Source organism: Mixophyes fleayi, chromosome 2, assembly GCF_038048845.1.
Source record: "Mixophyes fleayi isolate aMixFle1 chromosome 2, aMixFle1.hap1, whole genome shotgun sequence".
Lineage (NCBI taxonomy): Eukaryota > Metazoa > Chordata > Amphibia > Anura > Limnodynastidae > Mixophyes > Mixophyes fleayi.
In genome coordinates this window covers 298,399,373-298,417,643 of record NC_134403.1, presented here as the reverse complement: position 1 = coordinate 298,417,643, position 18,271 = coordinate 298,399,373, and the positions used below count along the sequence as shown (strand labels likewise).

The window sequence follows — 18,271 nt, the reverse complement described above, 5'->3', positions numbered from 1 at the left end:
GCTGTTCCACATTGGATGTACAATTTTCCGGGTTAAAGTGTTAAAACAATGCTTTTACACACCAAATGCACATTTTTACGAGGTAGTAAAAGTAGCCATTTATTTATATATGACTAATATTACACTTTGAAGCAGCACCCTGCTATTTTGAGAATATCTGTTTAGAGAAGCATTTAACTATGACAACGCAATACAGAAAAGTTCACATTGTAGGTGTGCTTTATGAAGCTTAAGGACCAATAAAGCCCCAACCAGTGGATCACAGGACCATGATCTATCATGGAATGTTACTGTCAATGCATGCAGAATAAAACACGTGGGGTCATTTTCTGACCTGGAAGTACAGGCTACAGTGTGAATCATCTATGTGTGTGGTCCAATAGCTCGTTAATACAAACATTTGGCTGCAATGCTGAATGATCAGATTGTAATGTGTGTGAGCACTATGAGTCTATTGTCAAAACAGCACTGAAGACCTCTCTGTGGAAGTGGTGAGCAAGTAATATCAATGGTAGAAATGCAATAAAGAGTAGACACTGGACACCGCCAAGAGCACTTTAGAATAGCATGGGATCTTTAAGAGATAATCTGAGACAGTGGCATTGCTCCCAAGCAATCTAGGACACTTCTGAGGTATATGATAAGCATTGCAGTCCAGAAATTTAAGGGAAGGAAAAGCCCGACTGTTTCATAAAGTTAATTGTGATTAGCAAAGGGACTTAACAACAGCTTGGGTTACATGGTCTAAGAGAGCTACCATGATTGTATGTGAGTGTCATGTAATCCACTCAAACACGACTATTGTCACTACTGTCATATTGTCAGCCAATTGGGATGAATATAACCATGCAGCCGGGGGTTTCCACGCCATTAGATGCAATAACTTTCTTGGCAGCACGGTGGCGCAGTGGTTAGCCCTTCTGCCTTACAGCACTGGGGCCATGAGTTCAATTCCCGACCATTGCCTTATCTGTGAGGAGTTTGTATGTTCTCCCCGTGTTTGTGTGGATTTCCTCCTAGTGCTCCAGTTTCCTCCCATCCTCCAAAAACATACTGGTAGGTTAATTGGCTGCTATCAAATTGACACTAGTCTGTCTGTGTCTCTGTATGTGTGTGTGTGTGTGTGTGTGTGTGTACGTGTGTATGTTAGGGAATTTAGACTGTAAGCTCCAATGGGGCAGGGACTGATGTGAGTGAGCTCTCTGTACAGCGCTGCGGAATTAGTGGTGCTATAAAAATAAATGGTGATGATGATGATGATGTTGTTTTCAAATATCATTAAAGCGTTAAATAAAAAAAAAGCATATACACACACACACACACACACACACACACACACAACTCATGTGAACTATTCAAACTTTGAATTTTTTCAGTACGCACAATAACATGATTTAACTGTTATGTTGTGTTTGGTGTGGCATTAGTGTTTATAACAGCTGACTGCTAAAGATTGTTACATTCTAGTTATGGTTCACTTAATTTAAAACAAAAAATAGGGACATCAGTATGACATTAACTTCACCCCGTACTTCTATTTAGAATTCAAAGAAGTTTAAACAGGTAGAGGAACCTATACCCACCTGTCCTGTTAATTTGGGTGTATCAAGAGTATATTATGGGAAAGCATACACTGTGTATTAATCATTGTTCTTGTGCTTGGCAAACAAAGTATCTGCTGTATTTGTATCTTTACTATCTGCAACACTGTCATCTCAGTGGATACATTAACTTGATAAGTGTACATTTGTAAAGTATATATTGATTCTTTTGTTGCCTTCATGTTTAATTGTTAACTGGTGCCTTTGAGAGCAGATAATGGGCAGAAAGTGGCTGATATATGATAACATTTGACCTGCCTTTTACTTGAACTGAGTAAAGCTAAATGCTTCCTGAAAACAAGATTTACTTTGTGTTATTATGAGTTATTTGCTTTTGTTCATAGGTTAAAAGAGCAGCAACAACAACAACAACAAAATCATAGTAGGAAATATACCAGCAAAAATGTAATGGTTATCCTACAAAACATCTGGCTGTCCTTAAAATATTAAATAAGAATTTGCTATGTTGCTGGTGTGCTAAATGCCATTTAATTCCTTTCCCACTCAGCCCAGAGTCCTTACAAACAATGTCCCTGACATTACTGCATCCAGATTTGTGGTTCCTCTTACTGTATTTTAAATACCGCAAAGAGATGACTATGAGAAAATGTTAGCATTTCATTGTGTTGTAGTGTATGCTGTGCCCTAATCCCCAATGGACTATACCCAGCTGGCAACATATTTCTAACAAGGATATTTTGTCCATAGACGGCAAGACACTAAAATATATAGATAGTGGGTTTCCCTTATCTTACACACTTTGAAACAGATATATAGGGGCAGATTCAATTAGCCAGAAGTACTGTGTTGTATTTGCCTGTATCTTATGCAGAACTCGCAACAAGTGGCTCCACCAGTGTTTATGGTTAAAGTCTTTGTTCATTTTTGCTTGCAGAAGTGCAAGTAAAAATAAGCAAAGATTTGTGTAGCATAATTGCTGGTATTTTGCACAGGTACACTTCATACTAGGTTCTCTGACACTTATTGCATCTACCCCATAGAATAGTGTGTACAGGCAAAGGAGAGTACATGTCTAGTACAGAACAAAGCAGCATTGCCGGCTGCTATAGATACCAGCCACATTCGCATTTTCATGGTAGTGTTCTGGTCTGAATGGGCGAAATGCTACATCGCCGGGCTCCATTGCAACATTTGGAGAGGAGGGCTCTGTGCTGATAGTGGTACCAATCACCCATTTATGCAGTTAAAAGCACTTAGCAGGATTTGTTGAGCAATGCAGCATAAATTTGGGGTGCACAATTACCAGTGAAATACAAATGACTAAATACAGTGAGATAATATGAGGAGCATGAGAATATGAGAGAAAGTTATATTTAGTGACAGCACAAAAAAAAGATATCTATTCTTATCTCCCTGTCAGCTATCTGTAGTGTATGACGTAAAACATCATTTCTGTTACCTGTTCCCTCTCAGACAGATGATAAAGAAAATACCATTCGAAAAAGGTCGTGTCCAGATCTATTACGTAAATATTTTGAAGCGAAACCAGAAATACAAGTTGTAGAATGTGAACTGTCATTTCCAGTTAAGCAACCAAAACACAGAGAATAATTGAAGAATATTAAGGAATTGAGAGGAGAAAAAAGGGAACTTGTCAGACTAAATGACATTCAGAACACAAAGTTCAGTTTGTCACGCGAGAGTCTCTTGTCGTGGTTGCAAGTTAACAAGTTTAATATCTTCATTTTACAGGGAGAGTATATATGTTTGATATTTATTTAAGTCAATAGCAAAGGCTTGAGATATCTTATTATATTGTTTATTATTTCATTTTATACAGGTGACAATTTCATATAACACAAGTCCAAAGGTACGACCCTCACTTTAATACTAGGATTCCTCAATGTTTGTGATTTAAATCTCTGTATTTATGAAAATAATAGAATGGTAAGTGAACAAATAGGGCAAACTCTGAACTTTGCCATACACACAAAATACAATTTGCATATATTAAATTTACACAATATCTGGTAGGGACCTATCCCAATCTGAGACCCTCTGTGCTTAACAGAATGCCTCACACATGTCATATACGATACTCATGTGCTGGGGGATTTTTTTCTCTGTATTTGTTCCTTTCAGTATAACCCCACCCTTTCAAGAACCTGCTATGAACCTATAAATTGATTGAGCCACTTCTATTTCTGTATTATCTATACGATACTGCATGATGAGCTTTTCGATTCCAAAGCCAATTGTGCGGAATCCTGGGATATAGAGACTTAGCCTCACCTGCAGTTCAGGTATCTAGAGTGCCTAGTCTATAACCCATACCTCCGTGGTCTCCATGACGCTGCCTTACTCTGGCATGTTCACCCTCAATGCACTTATAACATTTCTACATTCTCTGGTTCTGGTCTCCCTAGTTCATGGTCCTTGGCTCTAAATCCTCCCTCCCCCTCTTCTTACCGTACCTGCCTTCCCACTCACTATGTTTCATGTACAAAAAGAAATGTTCTGGTGTTCTATACTTGTATGCTAATACCCAATGTTTTTTTGCATCTTACCATTTGTAAACCATCTCAGTTGTACAATTGTTTTCTTGACAACCAGAATATTCAACAAATAACATATATATATATATATATATATATATATATATATATATATCTTACAAAATATTAGGCAGTGCGGTACATCAAAATATAAAAGGCTGAGATTCTGTTCAGTATTTTTTATTTTTTGGGGATTACAGTGTGTGAAACAGTAAAATAAAAGATAGGGGGTGAAATACAGGGAGGTGATGGGAAGAGAGGGATCCAAGACTAGGAAAAGGGTGGGGCAAGAGAAGTGGTCAATGGGAAAAAGGCGGTTGATTGGTTTATTTATGAAGCTCTTGAGAGAGAGGGGTTTCAAATTCTATGGAAGGCAGGTATTCTATAATTAAGTAGGCAAGACAAATACTCCTTTAAGGAACTAAACTAGATTTGCTTTAACGGCGCAGTCTGCCATTTTCTTCCATTACCTCGCAATCAAGTGTTTTGCTGTGTCATTTTGGAAGTACCCAGCCTATCTGTATGTTTGTTTATTGATCTAATTGGTCTATTGAGGAGTAGGGCTTATGGGTCAGCTGGGACCTGAACATCTGTTACTTGATAAATTAGACTGATAGCTGTGAGCCAGAACTGAGCTATAAAGGGACATTCCCAACAAACCTGTAGAAAGATCCCAGTTTTCCCGCAATTTCTCCAGCAAAGTCTGTGGGTACATCTAATGAAGTCTAGATGGTACTAAATACCGTCTACTGTATACTTAGCACCCCGTTAATTGAGACTTTAGCTTTAGCTAATGTGTACCCAGTTCTCTTCTAGTGTGATGTCTAGAGCTCACTCTCATAGGGTTTCATGTAATTCAGGTGCTTTTTTTCTCACTGCAGAATACTGAGCTGTAGAGTATGGATATCATACCTCTGCAATATACTGAGCATGTACAGATAAACTCAAACCAAGCTAAACTTTCATCATTTTAATACTTTCATCTGCATTTGAATGAAATTCCTAACTTTATATTGTAACAAATTAGTTTGTGCAGGTCCACATTCGTCCTTTAATTCAGCAAAGGTAGCTGGAGAAAAAGTCTCCTAAGGTACAGATTTTATTTTTTAATATCAGCTTTGAGTCAAGGGAAAGAGTAAAACTAGAGGATTTCCCGTGGGGGTGTGGGGGGTGAGTGGGGAGGGATATCACACTAGGTTAAAATAAGTGTTAGTTTCATCCTAGACTGTAACTGTCAGTTTGGTTGTCAGGATTTCCTAGCCCTATGCCAGTTGAAGACTCTTTGGGATCCAGGGAAGAAAGTCCAACTAGTCATATCTAAAGTGAGATTTTATAATTTAATTCCATTTATTCAGCCTGGGGCAAGAGTGCCACAAGATTAAGGGGCTTAGCTGAGAGGCTTGGTAATATTTCCTAATTACATGAAGTCCTAACCCCTTGGTAATATTTCCTAATTACATGAAGTCCTAACCCCCTGCTACTTATAATAGTTTTATTACCTGGCTAATATGAATTAACTACAGTATGTTTTGAAAGATTGAAAAAGTTGTTTTGGGATGAACATGGGAATGGTTTGGAAAAGCTAGAGCAATCTTTGAAGGATGCTCAGTTTTATTGTGCTTATCCTAGCTATCCATGATATGTATAGGGAGTTCCAGGATTTTTAATTCTGTATGTTTGTAGTATGTTCAATTGAAAAAGTTGGCTATATTCTTTGGTGATTGACATACCTACATATTATATGGCTTTAGATCTACATTAAAACATTGAAATCCATTTCTATCAGTCTTTTCTGTGTGAGGAGAGAGGTGGAATACTAGAACATCTGACTTGGAATAGTTAATTTTAGAACCAGATACGTTACATAAGTTTCAAGTTCTTGAAACAAATTTGCAAGGGAGCTTTGAGGAAGAGTGAAACTTTATATTGATGTGGACCTAGTTAGGCTCATAGAATATTTGAGTTAAATCTTATCCTGGTTGCTAGTGGTTCGACACATATTAGGGGTGAAAATGGGCCACCCTGTCTAGCGCAGATTACCAATTTGAATTTTTTGCTGCGCTCAACCGATAAGGAGAGTTTGTGATGTAAAGCCTGAATATGATACAAGTATATATATTTAGACTGAAATCTCTAGTGAACAGAGCCAGCTAGCCCTTTGTGTCAATGTATGTTCCTTTATTGAAATTTTATGATATACTCATCTCCCTTATTACACCAAAGTGAAGAATATAGTGTTGTTATACTGAAAAGAGGCTAATAAAATAGTACTATACATAGGTTAAGCATAAAGACACAGGCGTTTCTATGACGCAGTTTGTGTTTGTAATTATAAAATCACAAGGCGCCCAAACAACTTTCAATCTTGCTATCATTGATTTCAATGAAGTAGAAGTCCATGTTAGCACAGTGAGGCTCAATGAATAGCAAATTTGAAGTAAGTATAGGGCGTCACAGTACAGTAGGGCTTCACACAGTAAATGACAAGAAGAATGTATTCCAAGGTAACTGAGCATTATATTATAGCACAAGATACAGGTGAAGCAGGTTTTTCTACTAGAAATGGTGCAATCTATATGCTATGAAGATGTGTTGCTACTTCTAGAACGGTACGTTCAGGGCCATCTTTTCCATTGGGCACGATGGGCAGGTGCCCGGGGGCCCCACAGACAAGGGGGCCCTATAGGCAGGGCTCTTAATTAGAATAAATAGTCCTGAAAAAAAAACCTTCAAGGGTCACTGAGCAAGTACATCTATCTATCTCTATCTCTATATATCTATATCTGTATCGCTATACATATATATATATATATATATATATATATACATATATATATGTAGGGGCCCCGGTGCACTGCTTTGCCCGGGGGCCCATAATGTTGTTAAGATGTCCCTGGGTACGTTGCATTTCCTATACAACAGAATGTAGAAGATTGAGTGAGATCTTTTGCATATTATTTGGTTAAACATGCACCTGATTGAGCCATTTATAGGCACAGGAATCGCTCCAGCAGTTTAAGTGTATGTCATATCACCTGTAGGACAGATAGGACCAGCACTGCTAGTGTCCTAGTCTTGCAAGAGAATATATACTGTGCTATAAACAAAGAATATAAATATATATGGAGAAGTGCCACTAACCTTTTGATGAACGGAAATGTTTGCTGGGTGCTGTAAAGCCTCGTGTTCCATGCACATTAACAGCGGCCACTCTGAACTGGTACCACCTGCTTGGTCTGACATCAGAGAGCTGTATCCTTTCATCTGTAGTCTGATCAAGAAAATTCCACACACTGATTAGATTTAAATAGAAACAGCGTGCTTGTTACTTACACAAGATGTTTCATAAAAAAGTGATTAGGAAATAATTAAATACATTTAAACTTTTTGTTTGATACACGGTTTTGTAATTTTCAATAAATGCTGAATTTACTCACACACAAATTGTCAGAGAAACCTATGCATTGAAAAAGGCAGCTGAACATGCTATAAAAATGTTACAATGTAAAGATTATATTATATTCACAAAAGCTTAAAAACAATAGTTTTATGTGTTAATACTGAAAAGCATTATATGCTTTTATAATCATTCCATTACTTTACCCTATTAGTTGGTTATACTTAAAAACATTTTTGAGGAATATCTTGATATGTATTATGGAAAAAAGGAAAGAAAAATATTCCTTTTTTTTTTTTTTTCAATTTATTTGAGTATTCAGAAATTGAGAATTCCATGAAAGTTTGACCACCCAGCACCAGCTTACAGAAATGTTCCAGATTCCTTTCAAAGTCCAATTTTTATATGAAGCTATTTTATATGAAGCTATTTTATATGAAGCTATTTCATGCCAGAAATTCACCCCTGAATGTTACATTTAATTTCACACAACAAATAAAGGGTACATACTCACTGGGGATTCTACAGCAGATGCCAAGTTTGCCCTTTACCGGAATTCAAAATTGTGATCAATAGATTACTAGTAGGGCTGCAGTGTTGCTACTTATGGTACCAATTTCAAATACAAGATGGACTCTGGCTGCAGATTGATACTTTTTTGGTCTCCATATTTAAAGTAATGTGAGTGCAGTGCTCATAATAAACTATAGATTACCCCCTATAATGGGCTTATATTTTGAATTCAGTTAACACAATATTAATTCACATTTGATTGAATCATACTTGCTAACTTTGAGATTCCATTGGCAAGTGCAGGCAACCTCAGCGACCCCACCCCCCACGAACATGTCATTGCTCTCCTGGGGTCCAGGAGAACTGCCCAAAATTTGGTAGTCTTGCGGACATTCCGGGAGACTAGGCAAGTGTGTATTTAATGCAGTGCAGACTAACACACCATGGGTATACTCATGAGTATGTACCCTAAAACTGACAGGTTGGTTCTAAAATACCAGATGCCTGATTTAATTCAAGCAGTTGCATAGGCAGTATTATCTGTTTGACATAGTAGCAAGTTCTGTGAGTGATGAGCGTGCTTGAGAAGAGCCGCAGCCACTAACCATATCTTTGCCTGGCATTTTTCAGTCATGTGGGGGAAGGGTTATGTGAGCACCTACAATCATTTAATAAAGTTTGCTCCCCTGCTACTTGATGCATATTAAGGGCCTCATTTAGAGTCGGACGCAATGTGCGTCTAAGACGTACATGAAAGAGCAGGAGTGGGAGTGTGCCACAGCTTGTTAGGGTCTTACGAGTGGCATGCAACCCCAGTTGCGTTCCACTCGCAATACCCTACCAAACTGCGACCAATTCCCACAGCTAGCTAACTACTCGCGCCACCTAATTCCTGATGCACTTTTTCTGTCTTTTTTGAAGTGTGTTCCGCTTGTGTTTTGATCCGACTAGGATAGTTTTTGCGGGTAGACGCCCACAGTATCTAAATTATTCACGGTCACGCCTACATATCCCCGTGTTCCACCCTTTCCCTCGTACTGAGGTGCAAGCTGTCGCAGTGTACACTTGCGTCTGAAAAGCAGATGGAACTGCAGGGAACTGTTGCCTACTGCACATGTACCATCAGTGGAAATGTGCAGGATGCGCCTGAAACGGACCAATTCTGCAACCAATTCCCACAGCTAGCTAACTACTTGCGCCACCTAATTCCTGATGCACTTTTTCTGTCTTTTTTGAAGTGTGTTCCGCTTGTGTTTTGATCCGACTAGGATAGTTTTTGCGAGTAGACGCCCACAGTATCTAAATTATTCACGGTCACGCCTACATATCCCCGTGTTCCGCCCTTTCCCTCGTATTGAGGTGCAAGCTGTCGCAGTGTACACTTGCGTCTGAAAAGCAGATGGAACTGCAGGGAACTGTTGCCTACTGCGCATGTACCATCAGTGGAAATGTGCAGGATGCGCCTGAAATGGACTTTGCGTCCGACTCTAAATGAGGCCCTAAGAATTTTGACTGAGCAAATGTATATTATACAGTATTCATTTTGTGTGTCTTCTTTCACTATACACTCTTGGTAAAGATGGGGTTGACATTTGCCAAACAGATCAGCCCAGAATGTCACATGTTAGCTATGATGTAGGCAAAGATAGGGGCACACCCACATGTCTATATATACGATTGTCTTACTGTAATGGCATTAATGCCTTTCTCCACAAATTTAGACTACGCTGACCAGCAGTATTTGTGAAACATTTAAGTGAGGCTTACATTTTAAACGCCAATTTGGCTTAGTCCAACATTAACTGCATATTTAAAATATATTACTCAAAATAGCAGTAAGAAATAAATTCAAATTATTTCAATTTATTACCTGCAAAAACTGGCACAAATAAGCTTGTCTATAATTCTGCACACATTCCAATTGTTTTTCTTACTACATAATTGATAATTTACAATATATAAAACTAAGCAGTATTTTTAGAATGGTCGGCATTTATTATGTTAGTCTCACCATCCAAGCATTGCTGCAGCAAATGTGTTTTATTTGGCCATCAAGGATGGAGCTGACTAAGAATCAATGGATTTGTAAAAGGACTGTTCAATGACCCCATTAGTTTAATGTAGCTATTCGGCTAAATGTATGTGACTAGGTTACTACCATACAGGTCAAATGCATTCAAACACTGTGTGGCCCTATCACTGCTCTTTGTATTTGATCTCCATTTTTATCTCTACATGTGCTGACATTAACCCCAGGAAGGATGCTCAGGTTCTCTGCTGAAATTTATTCCAAGCCTGCCGGCTGTTAGAGGATTTGGGATGTCAGAATATATCCTTCAAATGGAACTCAGAGAACAAGGTAATATCTGCCTAATAATTTATTATTTGCCCAAACTATACTTTCCTTCTTATTAACACATAAGACTTTCTTTCCAGTTGCTTGTTATTATTGTTAGACACTAACTGAAGGATTGCAACCAATCCTCTGAAAAATTTCTGTAAAAGGTTTATTTGAACACAGTTTACCTTCAATTACAGCCAAAAATCTAGCAAAATTACCGTCAATGGATATCTGATTTAAGACATGTCACCATGTGCACCTTGGATTTGCACCTTGACGAGTGCACATAACACCCAAACTTTGTACAACCCATGTGCAGAGAAGCCCCTACACCTTCCAAATAAATAAAGATTGCCAACTAAAATGCTGTTCGGTTTAGCCTTATCTTTGGCTTAAATAAATCCTGAGAGTCACTCTCCGCAATTCCATCCAACCGCTTCCATCTGCTCTTCCACAAATGGGGTCATTCAAAGCCAAATAACTATGGGCCTGAGTCATTCAAGAGAGCAAAGCAAAAAACTTTGCACCTTGGCATAACCATGTTGCATTGGAGGTAAATTTAAAGTGTGGGAGCAGATTTATAGTGGCATGTCCTAGAGCAACCTTAAATTTCAGTGTAAAAATAAAGTTATCAAGAATTTGTGTGCTATATGACAAAAAAGCCAGTATTTTCTTTACGTGCAAAATAATAAACTAATTTATACCCCTTGCATTGCAACATGGTTTTTGTCCAGGATCAAGTTTACTCCTTTTTTTTTTGCCTTGCCCTTCTTAATGACTCAGGCCCTATGATTCAAAGCAATAATCTAGACATATTTGAACAAATCGAGGCACACTCTAGGTAAAAACTGCAGAGTGGATGTTTTGACCTCCAATAAATGAACTCCAATATATTCTGAAAATTTGCAAGATAAAAAATATAAAGGATTATTAGCAGAAAAAGAAATTGAACATGAAGTTACAGTTTGCCCTTTTATTACTTATTTTGTGGTTACATTCATACAAATTTGTATTTTAGCCACATTCATTTAAAAATAACACTGTCTTTTCTCCTGTATTTTGACTATCATTTGTTTTGAGAGCACCAGATACACAGACGTGTACAATTTTGCAACCATAGATAGTAGAATACAGCAACCAACTTGCAAGTGCAAACTCCTTCAAATATAGATTTATACAGCTGAAATTATTGAATAAGCTGTAAGCCTTTAAAGGTTTAAATGTGAATCCTTATGCAGCCCTCTCTAAAGCAGCAGACAACACCAGATGGACCATAAATTTACTACATCACATTAACAAATGCATGGAGTCGTCCCTTCAACGCCAAGAAGGCATTTGACCACCACTTGACCAGCTATATACAAATATCACACGGAGTGTACTTACTCGGCAGACGTTTACTTGTGTAATACAATCCCCAGCATAACATGTTTACAAAGCTAGGCTATAAGGTAATATTGTTCTGCATTTTAAATGTTCACCTCCAATAAATATTAATAGTAAAGAACAGAGCTAAGAATAGAGAGTGATAATTGCATCAAATATACAGAATAAGATAAGTTGGTATTGGGTAGCAGGTCAGAATTGAAAAACAGTTACATTTTCAGGGACAAAACTTTAAAACCTGGGACTGTCCCTAAAATGTAGGGAAGTTGACAATTATGCCAATGTCTCTTTACTGTGGACAATGGAAAACTTGCAATTATGTGCTGATCTAAAACTGAAAGCATGAAGGACATTGAAGGACTGACTACACTTTTACCAAATGAGCATTCCCATCTAGGACCACAATCCTGCAAATAGTTGCACGGATACATTCCCAAATAAAGAAAGTGCAACTATTTATGTGCAAGTGATTAAAAGAACATTGTTTTATTTGAATGTAGATGACCTTAAATACTCACATTTAACCAATATCCAGAGATGTCAGGTAGCAAAGATGTGAATATTTCATACTTTCTATACTGATTTTCAGGATTTCATGTTTTACTTTCAATAACTCAACTCTATTGACCTGTCAGCAAATAGAGAAAATCCATATGGCCTCAATGCTTACAATCTAATTTATTGTAATGCAGCCAGTTGGAGACTTTTGGAAGGCCACACAATGTTAATATTGATCCTGGGCCAAAAGCTCCCACTTCATAGACTAGTGCTTAACCACAAAATTGTACTCCCTTTCATAGGTTTATTTTGGCATTATTTTAAATATAAGTAATGTAAAAGACGTTTTCTGCTTTGGATGGAAAAACTGGTTTTGGTGCAGTATTGAGCCAGATGAGGCATTTTTTATTTAAAATATAAATTAAACATGTTGAATATACACCAAATGACACTCATTCGGGGTTTATACCTGTACATGAAAGTCACTAAAGCCAATGCACACAGTGTAGAGCCAATTTGTGCAAATCTAAATAACATGTTGTAATTTAGGTTAATTGTATTGCCAAATGAACTTTGTAACAGAATTGCCTTCAGCCCAACTATGGATAGGTAGCAATTATATGCCTATATACACTGACTGCTTAAGGGAGATTTCTGCTTTGGGGTATGATCTAAATAAGACCTGCTTTGTTATTTTTTTTATTGGTGTAGCACCTGTCCAATCAGATGTAACATGCACAACAAACCTCCAGATACGGTATATTTGAGTTACATGCCTTCTTCAGTGCTTAGTGGAGGACTCTTATCTGCTGTTGAGGATTTGCACTGAATGCAATAACAGTGGTGGTCCTATGGGAGGGAGGTACGACCAGGCCCTCTGAGCTCTTCAGAGGGGGCTACACCCAATTGGATGGAAGAAGTACCTGATTAGCCAGGTGCAATAACCTCCCAGTTGAGTGCCAAAACCATAACACAGAAAAAAGGCAATTCTTAAGCAATGGTGAGTTTACTTATTGTATATGCTCATGATTCGTAACAAAATATATAACAATTAGATAACAAGATCAAACAAACCTGTGTGACAGTTTGCCAGATTGTAGCGTCGTCCTCACTTGGATGTATCCCATAATTCCATCTTCTTTGAACCACATAGATCACTGGCTCAACTGAAATGTTGAATTTTGATGACCATTTAATTACAAGGTTTCCAGGCTGGAGTTCACTGAAGCTAAGTTCTTTTCTTGGTTTCAACGGAACCCCTAAAACATGGAGAGGAAAATGAAATCTGTAACCTTTTATGCACTGAAATGTCAAAGCAAAGACTGAGAGGGCTCCTTCAGAGGCTGAAATGTCTGATAACAATTAGTAAGATAGTTCCTCCGACAATTATAAAATATTAGGAACAAATGGTACCAATTCAGATGATCATAGAAGGCAATTTACCACATGGAAAAAACATGTGAATCATAGTTTTTCCATCTAATTATGCTTGAATAGAGACACAGACAACCTTTTTTTCTTGCTGATTTATTTTAGCACCAATAACAATGTAAATCAATTTGTAAGAACCTCTTTAATGTGTAACCTCATGCATACATGTCACCTACGCACAGAGCACATCATTTAGGAAACACTGGATGTACATCACAAACCACCTTGGTTATGCACCAGGAAGCAACACACATCAAGGTACATGTCAGTTCTCCAATATGGGGAGACAGGTCTGCAAACTAAAATATGCAGAAAGGCACAAAAATCTGCCCCCTATACAAATGTGTTGTCACATATCTTACCACTTAAGAAGCACTTCTTCCATGAAACTTAATTATTAAATTTTTTACCTAACATACTGCTCAGTTTAGCCTTAAATTAAACATAAAGAACCTGAATCATTAAGGAAAGTAAGGTAAAAAAAAAAGGAGCAAATGTTCTCTGGGACAAACCATGTTACAATGCAAGGGGTGCAAATTAGTTTATTATTTTGCACATAAGTTAAATGCTGGCTGTTTTTTCATGTAGCACACAAATACTTGATAGCTTTATTTTTACATTGAAATTTAAAGTTGACCTAGACATGCCCTACCCCAACTATAAATCTACAAGTTAACCTGTGCATGATACTCATGCATTCTAGTCAAATCAAGCTACTTAAGGTGTTAAAAAGGTTCTTGTCATGCATTTGGGGCTAGGCCAGTCCTCCTCAGGGGAAGAGCGTTACTTCCCAACGTAAGCGCCCTTTTTTAACGTGGTTTTGTCCACATGTCACCACCTCATCATTTTTCTCCATCACCTCATCCTTCATCTTTATCGCCACATCTATCCATATGTCTATCCAGACACAGGGATCTCTCTCAGCGGTCCTGAGTATCACACTCCTCTCGCTCTGTCACCCCCGGCAACCACCAACCACTCCCAACTGTCACCCCCGGCAACCACCAAACACTCCCAACTGTCACTTCTCCTTCAAGAAATATATATATTTTTTTTTTTTAAATCTTTATAAACACTTTTAACAATTAACAAATTAAATTAACAAATTAAAAACATCTTAGTATACCAAATTTCAGCCCTTTCTGAGTTTTTTTTCCACACACACAGTAAGAATTTAGTAGGTCAGTGTATAACTCTGCCCAGCAGGTGGCGCTGCAGCAAATTTCAGCCCTTTCTGAGTTTTTTTTCCACACACACTAAGAATTTAGTAGGTCAGTGTATAACTTCGCCCAGCAGGTGGCGCTGCAGCTTGTTTTTTTTTTCCACACACAGACACACGCCACTAGGCTTTTATATAGTAGATCCCCACATTTTAAATTTACCTCCGCCTCCAATGCAACATGGTTTTCCCCAGGTGCAAAGTTACTCCTTTTTGTCACTCACCGGACTGTGAGTGCTTCTTCCCGGACATTTAGGAACCGTGGCCGTCCTCCATCCTGAGGGACTGCGCATGCGCAGCCCTTTCCATACCTCCAGTGTATGTTCCTTTAACTAAATTGGCAGATCAGGCAACCTCCCTATATTAAGCACCTGTGGTCAACACCACGTTGCCTGATCTTGGAGTCTCATTCCCCATGAGTCTCTGAAGGTGTTCCTGTGTTTCCTCGTTTATTCAGCCCAGCTGATTCCTGTGGTTTCCAAACCACTTCTACCTCTGTGGTTTCCAAACCACTTCTACTACTGTGGTTCCCATACCACTTCTACCATCTACTGTATCATCGTGACTGTGAGCTGATTCCTATCCGCTGCCTCCGTGCACTACAGTCTTCTAATCACTTCAACTCTACCATGTATCATTGGGACTGTTAGCTGATGCCTATCCGCTGCCTCCGTGCACTACAGTCTTTCATTCACATCCACTCACCTGTTCATGATTGTGACTGCCAGCTGATTCCTATCCGCTGCCTCCGTGCACTACAGGCTTCAACCTGCAACTCGTCTGTGTTTCATCATCGTGACTGTTTGGCTGATTCCTATCCGCTGCCTCCGTGCACTACAGTCTTCAACCTGCAACTCGTCTGTGTTTCATCATCGTGACTGCTAGCTGATTCCTATCCGCTGCCTCCGTGCACTACAGTCTTCAACCTGCAACTCGTCTGTGTTTCATCATCGTGACTGCTAGCTGATTCCTATCCGCTGCCTCCGTGCACTACAGTCTTCAACCTGCAACCCGTCTGTGTTTCATCGTGACTGTTTGGCTGATTCCTATCCGCTGCCCCTGTGCGCTTCAGTCTTCAGCCCTTGTCAACTCTCCCGTGTTTCCTTGAGTCTGCTGCCACTATTGCTACCCGCTACTCTCCGTGATCAACTGTTCCAGTTCAACTCTGCTCCGGTGTCCCATTGTTACTGCACCTACTGGTTGCTATTGGCTACCTCCGTGTTCCCGCAGAGACCCGCTGCTGTTACTTCTCAGCGCTACTCATCCATCTACTACTGATCCGCTCTCCACGCCTTCCTGTGTTCCCTGCTGGTCTACCTACTTGTGCGCTGCACCTGCTAGACCACCGCTTCACCCATCCAGGGACTTTGGATCCTGCCGGCCTCCTGCCCTTCAGGTATCTCTGCACTCCTGTCTGACTGCCTTCTCCTGAACCACGGTATGCATACTTCCCATTGACTGTGCTGTGTATTGCATACCTTGCTGGACTGTGTTGGTTCTCCTCTGGAGTGTACTATCCGCTGAGTCTATTGCCATCATTGACTGTGTTGGTTCTCCTCTGGAGTGTACTATCTGCTGACTCTATTGCCATCATTGACTGTGTTATCTCATGCTGGATTACTTCAAGAGACTTTCTACATTGGCAGTGTTGTTCAGTCATTTATACATTTATATTGTGCATATTACTGTGGATCAAAGTCAAGGTGCCCGTGTATATATTGTGTTGCAGTCTCTCCCCGTGCACCTCCTCACATATATATTCAGTGGTACAACTTGCTAGTAGCAGACCACTGACTCCTGTTTACAGTTTCACCCGTTCCAGTATCCTCTCACATAGCAGTGGTACAACTTGCTAACGCAGACCACTGACTCCCCGGATACCTCCACTTGGATTCCATTCCTTCACTCAGACAGCGGTACAACTTGCTATCCGCAGACCGCTGACTCTCATCACCTCCTCGTTTCTGTTGGACATTCCTCCTCACTATAGCAGTGGTACAACTTGCTACCGCAGACCACTGACTACCTTCACGTGTCCTTTGTCCATACAGTTCCTCGTGTATTACTACTTCCATATTGCCAGTGCTGCTAGTCATAGACTTTCCTGAGCATCTCATCATCTGCTATTTCCTGTTCCGTGATCACCCCGCTACCAGAGTACCATATTGCCACCTATACTGCTCTGGTAAGCCTACCACCTGGTGATCCCTGGGTAAAGACTCCTAGTGCCCGTGACAGTAAGATCAGGCCATGACAGACCCAGATACGGAACCTACCGCTAAAGAGATGCTGCAGCATCTGGTCAGCCGTGTGGAGCAACAGGATGCTCGCCAACAGCTGTTACTTCAATGTTACCAATCTTTAACCTCCCAAGGAACATCTGGACAGACCGTTACAGCTAATATTGAAGCTCCTGTGCTTTCCTCCGTTTCCCCAGTGCCATCCCAGGTGTCTACAGTTCCTACGCTACACCTGCCTACTCCGTCAAAATATGACGGGGACCCCAAAACTTGTAGAGGTTTCCTTAACCAATGTTCAGTCCATTTTGAACTTCAACCTCAAAATTTTTCTACCCATCGTTCCAGAGTGGCCTATCTTATCTCATTGTTTTCTGGACAAGCCCTGGCTTGGGCCTCCCCTCTGTGGGAGAGAAACGATCCAATTCTACAAGATAGTGCCAAATTCATTTCCACGTTCCGAAGTGTGTTCGATGAACCAGGTCGTGTGACCTCCGCTGCTTCCAGCATTCTTCGTTTGCGACAAGGCTCCCATACAGTAGGACAGTATGTCATTCAATTTAGGATCTTAGCCTCTGAACTTCAGTGGAACTCTGAAGCATTAGTTGCCGCCTTCTGGCAGGGGCTCTCCGATAAAATTAAGGATGCACTGACTACCCAAGAACTTCCTTCGTCACTAGAAGATTTGATCTCTCTTTGCCATCGTGTAGATATGAGATTTCGTGAAAGAGAGTCTGAGAAAACAACGGCTGTTAAAGCACCTCTTCGTTCTAACCCTCAATTTCGTCCAGCTCCATCCTCTGCGATTCCCATGGAGATAGGACGTTCCAAATTATCTTCAGAGGAGAGGAAACGAAGAGTAAAGAATAGACTCTGTATCTATTGTGCTGATTCCACGCATATGCTCAGCTCTTGCCCTAAGAGATCGGGAAATGCCAGGCCCTAACTAGTTCTGGAGAGGTGAAGTTAGGGTCCCTGGAGTCCTCTCCATTGTCTATGAAATCTAAAGTCTGCGCTTTCGATGTTACGATTTCCTTTGCTACCAAATCCTTTGAGTCACAGGCATTGATTGATTCCGGAGCAGCAGGAAATTTTATTTCTAAATCACTAGTGAATCAATGGTCCCTACCAG

General features: G+C 39.7%; 1 protein-coding gene across 1 annotated transcript in view; it reads right to left on the bottom strand.

Moving 5' to 3' along the window:
• ANOS1 (anosmin 1) overlaps window positions 1–18,271 on the bottom strand; it is a 174,087-nt gene that overhangs the window by 44,422 nt on the left and 111,394 nt on the right. The window contains exons 5-6 of the mRNA XM_075196468.1: window positions 13,327–13,511; window positions 7,259–7,388 (exon numbers count right to left, since the gene is read on the bottom strand). Coding sequence (XP_075052569.1) covers window positions 7,259–7,388; window positions 13,327–13,511 — 315 coding nt within the window. The remainder of the gene's footprint in view (window positions 1–7,258; window positions 7,389–13,326; window positions 13,512–18,271) is intronic.